Raw genomic sequence first — 15,075 nt, 5'->3', positions numbered from 1 at the left:
ATCATTAAATGATAATATCAAATCACTAACTATGACCAAAATAAAATAAAAACAACATTTACATAAATTCAAATTAAAATTTATTACGCCTTAGCAACTTTAGCAACTCCTGTCTTTTTTTTTGGACAATAAGTTTTGTTGAATAGTGCTTGGTAGACATTAGTCCTGATCTTGTTTCTGATTTTTCTTGCTCTCTTAAGCTTGAATCTTTCAAAATCACCCAAAGAAGCACGCTAAAATCAACAAGATTTTAGAAATATAATCCAATATACTACTATACATTATGTTATATAATTTAAAATGTTTACCTTCTCCCTGTTGGCAGCTTTTTCTGCCCATCTACTTTGAACCCATAATTTGTTTAAATCAGCTTTTTTCCATGCTTGACGAACAGTCCTGGTTGATCCATTGTAAGGGAAATTAATTTTAAACTTAGTCAAGTGGATTTGGCTAATACGCATCTTTGACCTCGGTACTCCTGTTTCTGGTCCATCTACCAAAACCTATGAAATATAAACAATTGAATATCATGGTGTTTTTAGATGAATTAGTTTAAAAAAATAAAAAATTTATTTACAGTTTTTTGATCAATGCAGTCGACTATTGAAACAATTTTGCCTTTGTATGGACCATCAACAACGTAGACCACTCGGCCAGTTTCAACAAACCTCTTGAAAGGCTATAAAAGAGAAATTCATAATTCTAATTGAATACAAAATTTATCAATTGAAGTTGATGCTTTATTAATTTGTAAACAGTAATAATATTAAGCATTTCTATTGATATACATATTGTCCTTTAAATTAATTTTAGCCAAAACTAATAAGGTTAATGCAGTCAATGAATATGAATTAATTTTCAACCTGTGATCAACATAAGACACAAGAAATATTTGAATATAAGTAAGACATCAATATACATTATCCTAGTCGAAATATCGGAAAACAGACAATCATAACCCATAGATTGTGTTGTAAAACGAGGTATTTAATATTTATATTGATAGGTACATATCGTTCACGAAATACCTACGAATTGCACGGATGCGATTAGCTGTTGAATATTATAAAAAAAAAAAAACGATTCGAAAATTTAGTTATGAATCCGCAAATATCAGATATATATTATTCTATATAAATTAAATAAACTTACCATTTTTCCGAAATATTGTTCAGTTACACGTTGATTGTTGAACCTAAAAGAATGAAAAACTAATAGTTTGGAACTGAGGTGCTAAGAAGACGATCATAACCTCACATTAACTGAAAAGAAAAAGAATACAACAGGGGCTTCATGGAACATAATTAAACACGTGTCGTTTCATCCATGATATTAACAACAACAAAAAAGTCTGAAAGTGGATATTGTGGTTATTAACGAGTAACGACACGGTGACACGGTTGCACGAACTCCCAACAGTCCCAACAAAAATAATGAAATAAACCTACAAGTGTATACATTTAACCAAAGAACAGAGATTATTTTATATTTATATATCTGTAGAGTACTTGAATACATCCATAGAAGAAGATCAAAGGGGCCTATAGTGCTATAGAGGCTAACCCTCCAACTAAAAAAAATATATCCATTATTTTTATGATTATTCAATATATTTATTATTATTTATTTATTACATTACGGTCCTCAAACACACAAGCGCTATTTGTGAATATGGTTACTACTGAGTACCTATTCTGTGTTGAATCCTGATGTTCTTTACATAATTTGTACGTCTATACTGCAGTGTACAGTTACACAATTGCACTGTGTTGAAAGTGTCAAATTTAAATTAAAAGATTGAGATTGTCGATATTGATATATCATTGTACTCAAACAAAAAATGATTATAATTGGAGACAAGAATATTACATTTTATATTATATTTATAATTTATATCAGTATAATTAGCAATTTCTTTTACTACCCATCATTAGTATCATATGGAACTATGGAAATATTATATTTTTATATTATTAATATTGAAGTATTATAAATCATAGTATTATACTAGTGGCGTGGGTATTTAAGATTTTGTCAAGGGAGTTACATACTTTGGCAAACATTTAATTTCGCTATGGGGAAGGGGTAGTTCACTTCAGTGGCGTGCAGACAAAACACAAATGGGGCCTGGGCCCCACTTGAATGTGGGGTGGGTGTGGATTTATTTTTATTTTTTTATTTAATAAATATTGTGTTTTCATATAACTGTAGAGAGGCCCCTAATAAAACATATATTATTTGTAACTTTTAGTTTTAGGTGGGTGGTGGGTGAAAAAAATTAGCTTTGCCCCACATGGAAAAAGAGATCGTGCAGCCACTGGTTCACTTACCATCGACATCACAATATTATATTTATAATTAGAAGTAACAATAGCAAATAATAGATCAAGGGGAGATCCATCCCCTGATGGAAATCGGAAGGTTAGGTAAAACTCCTCGGGGAAAAAAAATCCCTCGACGTACGACCACAGAAAAATAATTCCCGACCTCTGGAAAAATATTCCCTATAACTCATAACCACATGAAAATTATTTTAATATTGCAGAATTACAAATATAGGTATATTTTATATTATCCTTTTCATTCAACAAATTTATATATTACATAACATTATAAATATATTTAAATAAATTCAAAATATATATTTCAATTTCAAATGACTGAGCCAATATCAGTTATCAATATGATATAAAATATTCTAGGTGGGTAATAATACTAATAATAATTAATAATACATCTATACTCATACTAGATTTTTAATTGTTAAATAATAGTATATAAAAATATTTTGAATTATTGAATAGAAGTTGAATATTTAAATTTATATTGAACATTTAATAAAGTTCTTATATCTTATGCATTATCGTCAAAACATTATATAAAACGTAATATTTTATATTGGAATTTGGAGTACTATTATATTAACTTTTTGAATGACAAGTATTATATATAATATATACCTATAAAAAAAAATCATTTTTATATGAGTATTAATCAGGCCCGTACTGGCAACTATTTTGGAGCGGTTGCAAAAACATTTAATAGCATTGGTAGTCTATATAACTAATAAGTAATAAGTAAAGGATCATTAGGTGTCGTGTGGATCACTATAGTCTGTAATGTAAGTTGTTAAATTCGAATTCAATGTTTATCAGGGTGATTGTAAACTCCGCCAGAATATCGGTCGAGATAAAAAGGTAATAATAGGTCTATGGTGAACTCCGCCAGTTTTTTTTTCTTACCTATAATGGGTATATGTAAACTCCGCCAGTTTTTTTTTACCTGTTCAGTGCGACTGCTCTCGCATTGCCACGTGCCTTCTCACATTAAATACATTTACATCTATTGTGATGATATATGTCAAAATTGATAAAATATTGTCAAGGTTAGAGCGATTCAAATTATTAATAGTTTTATCTTCATATTATCTGAAATCAGGATTTTCAATGATGATATCGGCTGTAGGCTCATAATGTGAACGATATGATATGATATTATATTATATTTTTTTTTTTTTTAAATATATCATATTGATTTTATACTACTATTTGATTTTCTTCACTGGCGGAGTTTACATGAACTCAATTTTACCTGATTTTTTTTCAGTGGCGGAGTTTACATGAACCCAATTTTACCTGTTTTTTTTTTCTGGCGGAGTTTACAGTAAAAAAAGGTACTTGTGGCGGAGTTTACATGCGCCCGTTTATCATTGTACACGAAAAATAATTCTGAGTGGAGACGGTCTGTTAGTCAGCCTATATATAATATGTTGTATAAGAATAATTAATATTAGGTTTTAAGCCATGAACTATTTATTAGAAAATTTGTTTTACATTTTCAATTCTTTGTTATACAAATTAAAAATTTTAGAAGCTTTTAATTACAAACAATTTTTGAGATTTTGATAGTTTATCAAATTCCGAATTTAAAATAATTATAATAATAAAAATCGTGTCTTTGTATATTTAATATTTTTTACTGGTGAGGAAACTTGTATTCAATTTTAAAACTTTCTGATCCAACGATAAAATAATAAATATTTTATAATATTGTTATCGATGATCAATGAGGTGTAACCTAACCGTGTAACTTTGTATGGTTTAACGTATGTTATACTTATATTTTATAAATTATACAATACATAATACATATTATAAATATTATGCTTACATATTTCATAAAAAATGTATTATTTAAGTGGCCAGGCTTAAAACTTTAAATTTCAACTGTTCAGTTTTAACAGAAAAAATAAAATCCTTTCAAACCTTAATTTAAACGTAATTTTTATGAGTGCAGGGGCCGATTATGCATTGTAATTTTCAAATGCACATCGTGCATCTGCTTGGTTGCCCGGTGGGCCAGTATACTGGCCTGATAATAATGTAATCTGCTGATTTTTATTCCGGGATTCCTATCCCCTATATCCCCTCGTACATACGCCATTGTATTATGCAATATATGAATGACTATATTATTATCGTTTATTATTGATATTAATCTTTGCAACAATACCACCTCCAGGGACAGCGCGAGGGGGGGCAATCGGGGCAGTTGCCCAGGGCCTCGCGATTTTAAAATTATAATCAAGGCCCCGCAGTTCTTAAATGATATTTGATACTGTTCAGAGATTAGTTAGTTTGGATAATATGTAATGTGACTGTTATTTATTTTTCCCGAGGCCCCGCAAATCCTATAGCGCCTTTCCTGACCACCTCACAAGCACAACAGTAGAAACTAGAAAGTTTCAATAAATGAGGGATGCTCTTGAGGGCCAAGCACTTACTCTCTAGCACTTACATAGTTTAACTAGCTGAACTAGCAGAGTGCACCAAGTAGCACGAACTAAATAATAATAATAATAAAAATATGGAATTTATCTTAAAAGCCCTATTCATCATTAATTGGTTATTGATACAATACTGCAATGATATCATATTATATTGACCAATTTGATTGTGTATTTGTGTGTCCGTGAATAGATTATATTAAAAATAGCGAACCCATTTTAATATTTATCGACGACCTAATTTAACCTTTTTTAGTAATTGATATAACTCAAAATTAATCGTGTATGTGGTATGAGGGATAATGGAGCACTAAATAATTTAATTTAAAATAGGCCTAAATCTATGACTGGAAACTGTGCAGACCGGTGTAACTATTCGAATTGGTCCTCAAATGTTTACAGAGGCGAAGAGTATATCCATATTTATTGGTTCCAAATTATTTTAAAAGCATTTTCAATTTTTTTTTTTCATTTTATACAGACTTAGGCAGGCGCGGACTGGTAAAAAAGGGCATGGGATGCTACATAATTCAAAGGGCAAATAACAAAAATGTGTGGAGCAAATTTAAAATATGTAGATTATGTATAAAATATTGAAAATATGGAAAAATCGTAAATAGGTACCAAGTTATAACAAATATTCAAACAAAATTGTACAATATTAGATTAAAAACAAATAAGATCGAATATATTTTAGAGTAAGGGATGCTGCTGCAGCATCCCAGCATCCCAACCAGTCCGCACCTGGACTTAGGAATGTTTACATACTATGAATTTTTGCAAGTATAGAGGTAACTGAGTTTTTTGTTTCATAGAAGATAATTCATGATGGTTTTTAATTTAAATTTTGGCTAAAATGCACTTTACCATCCCCCGCAAAATTTTCGATTTTTTTTTTTGGAACATACTTATATTAACTATTTAAGAACGATGGCGCAATCAGAATTTGTCGGTTGGACTTAGTTTCGAAGTTATTGGCTTTGGAAGTTAGCAATTTTGTGTTTTTTACGCATGAGCGCAACGCTGCGTTTATCACGTCTTTTACGATTCTTTTGATTTTTTTTCTCGAAACTTACGTACTCGAATTAAACGCAGCGTTGCGCTCATGCGTAAAAAATGCGAAATTGCCAACTTCTAAATTCCATAACTTCGAAACTAAGTTTCACCGACAAATTCTGATTGCACCAACATTCTTAAATAGTAAATATAAGTATGTTCCAAAAAAAAAATCGAAAATTTTGAAGGGGGTGGTGCATTTATTTTGTTCCTTAATTTTTTTAAATTATCATATATATAATAATATTAAAAAATATAATATATACACGGCCATACAAGTATAGACTGTGATTTAATCGTATAAATCGTATAATATGATCTATACACACCAATACGGTCAATACACCATAGATATTATAACCACAGAAACGCCGCGTTTTCCGTCCACGCATTACATATTTACATATCGATTATTCCTCCATGGACAAACACGTATCACTACCACCGCCACTAGCTTATCATGGGTTGGGTGGTGAGGCAGGAACTGGGGCGACGGAGGTACAATTTTTATAATTTGTATTTTGTATGCCGTTTCTGTTCGAGGCCATTTTGCGAATGTTTACACTTTACATCGTCGTTCGGTGAGAGTTCAGTCACCGCGTTCACTGGAGCTTCGTATAATCGTATAGGAATCTTAAAATCTTCACCCTCCGCACGCACATTGGTGATCAACAGTCGATACGACGATGGCCTACAGATCTAGGTAACTATGGACAGTAAACAAACTGCGATCTTTTAAGTGGATAGGTGGTATCTACAACAAATTATTGTTGTCGTTACATGTTATTTATGATATTGTACGTCATTTGCTAATCGAAATCTATTGAGTATCTTCATTCTTCACATTACTTTGTAGTCTATATGTCTGGTGGTTATTCTCTGTCAATTCAGTGCCCGAAACTGTTCATCCATTGAATTATTTAATATCATTTTTATTTGTTTCTTCGTGTTTAGTCGTGGTGGTTTTGGTAACACAAGAGGAGGAAATCGTGGGACTACTTTCAATTCGAATTATGGCAGTTCAAGAGGTCGTGGTGGAAATAACTATAACGATAGTTACAGAAGCCGGGGTAATAGTTCATTTCGTGGGTCTCGAGGGGGTATCCGAGGAAACAGTGGATCTTGGTCCACTAGTTCACCATCTACCGGTGGTTATAGCACTATGAATCGCAATAGTGGATCCAACTGGTCATCTCAAGGAGACTCGAATTATGAATCAAGAAATCGCTATTCTGGTAAGATTTACATCTTAAATTATTAGCACAAATGTTATTGTAAAATAATCCAATGGGTCTTCATTGTAGGTATAGAAATACTTTTATACATAAAATAAAATCACATTTTGACTTTATTGGAATGAGGATGGTAATTTTTAAACAGTTATATTAATTCAATATAACAATATATTATCATAGGAAAGAGGTGTTGAAGATTTTAAGCAATTTATTGTGATTAATTTGTAACAGTTTGTTACTATACCAATAGTTCAATTATTTAACATTTATTTTAATCCTATTCGTTTTAGTAGATATCTATAATATGTGATTTAAATTAATTGCTTTAGAAAATTAAAATTTTTGATTTTTATTATTTCATTATCTACCTATGTCTAGCTTATGTTATAATTGTGATTTATAAATATTAGATTCTTATTTTCACTAAATTATAAATTAAATTTGACTAAACCATAATAATATGCTACAATAACTATATTTACCTAAAGTAGGTTTTAAAATATTTAGTGATTAAAAAAATATTAATGAATCTGTATTAAGCCATCATAAGAATTTTAGCTTTATTTTTAACATGAAGTTAATTTATTTAAGTAATTCATTATAATTGTATGTATATTGTATGTTTGTACTTATTGCTATTGATATTTATAATTATAGGTAATAATGATCGATATTCAAGTAGTCATAATGATGATTACAGGCGGTATAAAGAGGTATGTTTAGTAATATAAAATAACTATTTAGCTGTGATTTCAATTTACAATTGGGCGTTGGGTATCACCTAACAATGCTTAATATATTTGTTTTAATAAAGTAGAACATTTAGTATAATTAAACAGCATACATTATAATATTAAGTTTATTAATTATGTAGGGATTATATTTATTTTAGTTAACAGTGTAATTTTAAAAACCTTAACAATAATATTAAATTCTACATACATTATTTAAATGTAGTATTTCTAATAATATATTATAGTATTATACATATTAAATTTAAAAAAAAAATTGACATGTTATATATTTGAAAATTTAAAAAAAAAGCCCCATAAAGGAATTTATAGATATTATATTTAACCTGGTATCAGAAAATAGATTATACTCGTAGCTTCATATATATTTCATGTATCAGAGTCTAATTATTTTCAACTAAAAAAATTCTTCTTTCGGTTACAACAATTTTAATATAAAGTGATAGTTTTATACTACTGATTCTTATTCAAGGATATTCACAGTAATTATTTAATACTGATATAGTAATATCTCATAACAATTTTCAAAGATGCTATACAAGCAGATTAATAATATACAATACATTTTTAATTAATGGGAATACTGTTAACATTTTATGTTGAATTGGATCTACACAAATACTATTTATATGTTGCTACTACAAATAAATAAATTGAATGGAAGACTGCCCAGTGTCTCAATTGTCTTGCAAGATGATAATAACATGAGTAAACAATAATTAAAGCATTTATGTTTAAAGTTATTTAATAAAATAATAACAATAATAATAATAATCGTTATTATTATTGATGATGTATTTTTAAATTATATTAGGTATAATGATATGTTATCACATCCATATATATATATATATATATATAATATTATCTATTAAATAAATATTTAAAAATAAAAGATGAGATTGACACACTGATTGAAAATTGCACGCAGGGTGGAAGAAGTCACCGAGACTCAGACATGGGTGGATATTCAAGTTCCGGTGATGATTTTGGCCGTTATAGTAGTGGTGGTGGTGGCAGCAGTTATGTAGACGAACGTAGTAGCAGATCATCCTATGCTCCTGATAATAACTATGGAGGAAGTAGCAGTTACAGAGGCCGTGAGAGTTCACGTGATTATGGTTCAGATTTCCGTAAGCCATTGCCTCCTGATGATGATCGTTCTTCGCCACCTTCCCCGAGGTATTCTGGCCCATTAAATAGAGGCAGGGGTACTAGGGGATTCCGTGTTGCTGAAAGACCTGGTATGAGGGGTAGGTCTTCTGCCAGTGTGTCTTATAGAGGATCATTTGGAGGTAGTGCAGGACTTATCAAACGCAAGCGACTTGAACCTACTCCAGGTTGGCGCACAAATCCCATTCGTAAAGGATATGATATGGCCAATAGAAGAATACATACAGTCAAAAGGTAATTAAATGGCGACTGTCATGTTTATATTATGAAGCGTTACAAAAGATGATGAAAACAGTATCATATCTAAGTAAATAGTATATATATTATATATAAAATATTTAAAAAAAACAACATGAAACCTATCTATAGATTATAGAGCCATTGGGCAGAATGAAAAAGTATTAAATTGACTAAGTTGATTAATCATACAAATTACTTTCAAGTAATTGTTGATGTTCAAAAAAATATATAAAATGCAATTGATGATCACTGTTCTGACTATAATTCATTAAAGATTGTTGTGTTCACTCATGCGTGTACTATGGATAATATTTTACAAGGAAGTTTTTAAATACACCATTGAATTAAATTTGGAGTATAAAAGATGAAATACATAGATACAGTAAATTGTTCATTCAGATGCCAATATTAAATATCATCAACATTTGTCCATATACAATATAATGCTTATTATAAATAATTTGTTTATATTGAGTTATATTCTATGAATTAATGAAACAAACTCAATTGAAGATATAATTTTTGGATGAACTCCAGATGAAATAATAATGTCAAATTATAATGCCATAACATTTATTATTTGCAACAAATCACATATAAGTATAAATTTTGAAATTACCCTATTTTAATTGATTAGCATTACATGAAATACGTATATATAGATTGTATACACATTACACCGCTGGGCACACAGTCATATAATAAAAAAGTTGTAATATTATAATTATTGATTGAAGATAATTTTGAATTTTCTACTTCTTTGCAATTATTAGCTGATACATCAATACGAAACATATTGTCTTGTGTCATTCATTTGATATTTGTATTCAATGTCTACAGCTCTGTTTGTTAACTGGTATATACCTGCTATTTTAATGTTGTATTTTTAAATTAGATTTTTTTTCTTAAACTGAATCCAGTTTCAATGGGGTTATTTTATTAACTACAGTGATATTATAAAAGTGTTTAGATTTTTCTATCAAATTCTAAATACATTCTTGTTTTATAAAATAGTACGTAACTTTAAATATTGTACTCAAGGTAATTTATTTAAGGGCCTACAATTCAATATTAATTGTTTTTTTATAATTTGATTTGATTTCAAAACAACATTTAAAAAACAAATTATATTGTTTACAATTTTCTACAGTCATAATTTATCGAGGGATAAATTTTGTTATCTTTATTAACTTACCTTCTAATGCATATTATTTTTGCATCTATCTTACTGTCTATTACAGTAGGTTTAATAGCAAAAAAATCAAAGCATAGTTTTTTCCATAAAACATTAAATCAGACTCCAGGATACTGATAAGTACTATATTAGTTATTACATAAAGTTTATTTTATTTTATATTTTCTTCTATGAACACTTATACAATAATCATTGTATTTTTTAGTATTGGAATAATTCCATGTTACTATTCAAGGTATTTTATTCTATATTTATAATCTGTGCCATTTAATTATGTTTTTATTTTAAATTAAGTTAAATTAATATACAATTGAATGATATTATTTATTATTATAGGTCATGCAGTATTAATCAAATATCAATAAGTTATATTTTAAACATAAAAATTATATCAATACATTTTTTTTATAGTTTAGCTATAGTAATCCTTTAAACATTTTTTAACAGAACTAGTATGCGAGATCATGATGATTATCGTGCAAGAAAAATTGCAGAATTCAGGGAAAAAACTCGTGTATGTATAAATAATGAAATAGTAATATTTTCTTTGTTTATAATTATGTTAATATTTTAGCAACTTCGTGAACGTGTAAGGTCTCCATCAGTTGATGAAGAAGAAGTAGAAGAGGAGGTTGAAGAGGAAGTAGAGGAAGAAGAATCAGTCAATGGTGATGATGGAGAAAGACCCGAGGATGATGGTGAAAAGAAGGACAAATCCCCCAAAAAGAAAAAGAAAGTTATTAAAAAAGTAATGAAGATTGTTAAGAAAAAAGTGAAAAAACCAAAATTAAATGGTGATTTATCTAAATCTGTTTCTGGAGATAAAGTTTCAGTAAGTGATTAATGTATGAATCAACAGATATATATAATTTGTAATTATTTATTTATGTTTTATTTATTTTCCATATAGCCTAGAAAAACTGAAAACAAATTGTTAGATTCTAGAGGAGAACCATTTATTAAACTATTGTGTCCACATTGCGAAGTAACCTGCAAAACATTTAGAGTAAATAGACATTTTACGATTTAAATGTTCATGTTAAATACATTGTGTATAATAATTTTAACTGTGTACATTTAGGAATACGAGATACATTTATTGAAAATACGTCATCGCACAGCCATGTCTCAATTAGCCCGCAAACGTAAGCATGAATTATTCATGTTTCGCCAGGATCAACGGAAAGAACAAAAGGAAATTGATGACAAAGCATCTGAAGATGATCCAAAAACTGAGATTAACTATTGCAAATTATGCCAATTAAATTTCAAACAACCAAAAAGTGATCACTTCAGTAGTGTTTTGCACAAAGTGAGTGTAATATTGTCAAAATTAATTATGAACAAAGGTGTATTGTAAATTATAACTTATGACAAAAACATTTTGTTTCAGAAAATTAAACAATTTCTTCAACCGGCTTGTAATGTTTGTCATTTGATGTTTGCATCGCCAATGCGTTATGAGCACCATTTATGCAGCACCAACCATTTAAAGGTGATGGTTCTTTTTTTTTTTTAATTATAAGGTTCATCCAATTACTTTTATATATGATTTCATATTATACATTTTTTGCTTGTTGCAGAAAGTTGATATTTATGATCGTCGAACTAAACGAATGGCTGCTGTTCCAAGTGCAGATGAAGCTGAAGGCGATGTGGATATGGACAATTTTATGGTTCTAGATTCTGTTGGTTCTGGGGATGGTGAGTCATTATACACCTTCAAAAATAAAATAAAAAAATTTACATTTATTATTTTATATCTTTAGATGAGGGATCAGAAGAAGATGAAAATGCTCAAGATGGCAAAGATGATGGAAAAAAGAAATCCAAGTCTAAAAAAGAAATAAGTCTTGGTAAGTTATAAATCTTGTAATTTTTAAATTCCATTTATTTGTTGTGATATTTTTTACTATGCAATGAGTAAATTATTTATTTATTTATTTATTTTTTTTTTTGTAAGATTTTAAGAATAACTAATATTTATATAATTTATAATTCTTACTATACTAACTTTAAAGAGTTTTACGAAAAAAAATTCATATTATGTAAAATTTTTGATATGTAATTTTAGAAGACAAATACTGTTTTTCAATAATTGTATAAGTATTTTTACTAATCAATGCAAAATACTTTTGTAATTTTTATATAGGTAAAGAATTCTGTAAAAAAGTTGAAGTATATTACTGTGAATTGTGTAAGTTCAATTTGCCCCCACATGATGATGTTGAACAGCAATTGAATTTACATTGCCGTAACCGTGTACATTTACAACGATATGTGCAACATTGTGAAAAAAATAAAACTCAAGAAAAGAATGCTGAAGTTGTTAGCAAGGAATGTACTGATGAAACAAAATCTGACAGTGACTCTTCCAATAAAGTATACAATTTAAATACAAAATATAAAATATTTTGTCATTTCTAATGCACATAGACTCAACTCTTAATTGCAATTCCAGGGTATTGGAAATGATGATAAAAATGAAACTTCTGACAATGGCGACGATTCATCAAGTCTAAATATTCAGCATGATGAGGAAATGAAAAATGAATTTGATTGGGCTACCTTGGACACTGTCATTGAAATTAATAAAATTAAAGATGACTCAGATAATGAAAAATCTGTAGGTGATACAGAGTCTAAATAAACATTTTTAAAGTAATGTGGTGTAATAACAGATATGCTACTACTCAAATTGTTAGTTGTGTATCTGTTGTCTATATCTAATCTTCTGTAAGACAATACAATTTGACTATTGTTTCCTCTTTAAACGTTCGTGAAGTAGCTATAATTGTTTTTTTTTTATATTCAACTTAAAATTAATAATTGTAAGTTTTTGATAGTTATATGTTAGTTGTACTAAAGTTTGTGTAATTTTCTGTCAACTATTTTTAAGCTTTTTATAGTTTAAAGATTAAGCTCTTATAATTTTAATGTAAAATATTTATAAATTAAAATGAAAAAAAAAATAGAAATCAGTTATTCTTATATTTAGTTTTGAAATCTAAAATTAAAAATAACAGTCTTGGTTCTTATCCAGTGTTGAATAGTACCAACCGAAGTGTGTAGCCAAGAAATTTATTTTTTTTTAAACTTTTATTTAGTTGACCTGACAGACGTATCCTGTTATGAATATTGAATATGAATCGGTATAATTAATAAAAAAAAAAATATGCAAATAAAAAGTGTTTATTATTCTATTTATGATAAACATTGTATATTATATTATACAACATTCTTTTCTTTTTCTTTTTTTTCTTGCACGTATATAAATTGTTTTGTGGATAATTCGACACGGCAACTGGTGGCATATAATTGGACATGTGAAAAACATAAATTTTCAAGATTGATGCCATAAATACTTAGCGACTGCCCTTGAGATTTAACGACATTGCACAGCCGCACTGGAAATTGAATCCAGTTAAAGTCGAATGGCATATCGTTTGGAATCAAAGGAATCCGTGGAATCAGAACGTCTTCGCCTTTGTACTTCCATTTCAAAATTGTGGCTTCGTCGCTTCGATGCCGTTCATAAATTTCTTCACCACAAGTCGGGTGCCGTTACAATACATTAGTTTATATTTTGCAAGATAATGATTACCGATCCAATTTTTAATTGTAGATCATAAGGTGGTAATTCAGGCAATTCCAGCGAATTTAAAAACTCCGTTGTATAATTGACAACATCATGGTTAGTAACGTAATCAATCGATTTATATGCCATCAATTCGCCAGCCATCTTATTTTGAATCTAAAATTCAATTCGTTGACATCAACGTTTTTTGCAGTCAATTAAACTCTTTCGCACAACCATGTCTATACATGATCTTTGTAATTATGAGCAATATTTGGAAAAACCTCGATGAGTTCGGTTATAGTTTCAGTAAAGTGACAAAAATTGGTAGGAAATATGATGTTTCCAGACGATAAGTCATCAGGTATTTTGCCATTACCAATATCGAACAATTCAACAATTGTTTTGAAACTTCTCCGGGTGGGTCGTTATGCGATTCGACTATGATGTTCATATTTAATTTGAGTGGTTTTAACGTCTTTCCATAAAATGGATGACTTAAAACATGCGTTAAGTTCGTCGGCTGGCGTTGATCGTGGTATTACTAGAAGTGTTTGGCGAAAATCGCCTGCCAATAAAATCTTTGCACCACCAAACCGGTTTTGGTTCTTTCTTAAATCTTGCAACATGTGGTCTAATGTTTCCAAAGATTTTATGTGTGCCATCGCCCATCGTGCACTCATCCCAAACTATTAATTTGCTCTGCTTTAACACGGGCCATCGCAGAATTTCTCGAAAGTTTGCAAGTTGGTGTTTCATTTATTTGTATTTTCAACGCAACATGAGTGCAGAATGCTGTGCAGCTGTTCCAACAACGTATGAAGCTCGATAAGAATTAAACGCAACATTTCTATGCTGTTGATTTCGATTCCGCTCAACTTCATTCCTCGCTTGCTCTTCAGTCTTCAGTTTGACTGGCTCTTAAATATCTTTGACTCGCACTTCGCAGCATTGAAACTTTTGAGAGTTCTGCGACTTAAGTTTCTACGTCTAATTGCTGGGTTGTTGTCATTTTAAAAAACGAAAATTCAACTGTAAATTAAAGAAACTCATATTGTTTT

General features: G+C 29.3%; 2 protein-coding genes across 2 annotated transcripts; one reads left to right on the top strand and one right to left on the bottom strand.

Annotated features, from left to right (window-relative positions):
* Positions 1-63: 63 nt before the first annotated feature.
* On the bottom strand, positions 64-1,303 carry RpL14 (ribosomal protein L14). Its single transcript, XM_015521282.2, has 4 exons — positions 1,153-1,303; positions 578-679; positions 309-503; positions 64-233 (listed from the first exon to the last, which is right to left on the bottom strand). The coding sequence occupies exons 1-4, from the start codon at positions 1,153-1,155 to the stop codon at positions 84-86; spliced, it is 450 nt and encodes a 149-aa protein (XP_015376768.1). The 5' UTR covers positions 1,156-1,303; the 3' UTR covers positions 64-83.
* A 5,025-nt stretch (positions 1,304-6,328) lies between these two features.
* LOC107171235 (uncharacterized) lies at positions 6,329-13,625 on the top strand. The gene is made up of 13 exons (XM_015521465.2): positions 6,329-6,545; positions 6,797-7,077; positions 7,735-7,790; positions 8,761-9,236; positions 10,885-10,951; positions 11,012-11,269; positions 11,348-11,443; positions 11,519-11,749; positions 11,831-11,932; positions 12,021-12,141; positions 12,207-12,293; positions 12,590-12,819; positions 12,899-13,625. Exons 1-13 carry the CDS (start codon positions 6,529-6,531, stop codon positions 13,085-13,087), a joined length of 2,211 nt encoding a protein of 736 aa, XP_015376951.1. The 5' UTR covers positions 6,329-6,528; the 3' UTR covers positions 13,088-13,625.
* Positions 13,626-15,075: the final 1,450 nt, after the last annotated feature.

This window comes from Diuraphis noxia, unplaced genomic scaffold, assembly GCF_037042655.1.
Source record: "Diuraphis noxia isolate RWA-SAM2 unplaced genomic scaffold, SU_Dnox_SAM2 contig0002, whole genome shotgun sequence".
Classification (NCBI taxonomy): domain Eukaryota; kingdom Metazoa; phylum Arthropoda; class Insecta; order Hemiptera; family Aphididae; genus Diuraphis; species Diuraphis noxia.
Note: the sequence above shows the minus strand (reverse complement) of the source record. Positions and strands in the feature narration are given on the sequence as shown.

Bases quoted from the DNA above. Each gene is read 5' to 3' on its own strand.
- RpL14 (XM_015521282.2), bottom strand. The intron at 504-577 runs GTAAATAAATTT...TATATTTCATAG, and splicing joins ACTGCATTGATCAAAAAACT to GTTTTGGTAGATGGACCAGA. The intron at 234-308 runs GTAAACATTTTA...TGTTGATTTTAG, and splicing joins AAGCTGCCAACAGGGAGAAG to CGTGCTTCTTTGGGTGATTT.
- LOC107171235 (XM_015521465.2), top strand. The intron at 9,237-10,884 runs GTAATTAAATGG...ATTTTTTAACAG, and splicing joins AGAATACATACAGTCAAAAG to AACTAGTATGCGAGATCATG. The intron at 10,952-11,011 runs GTATGTATAAAT...TTAATATTTTAG, and splicing joins AATTCAGGGAAAAAACTCGT to CAACTTCGTGAACGTGTAAG.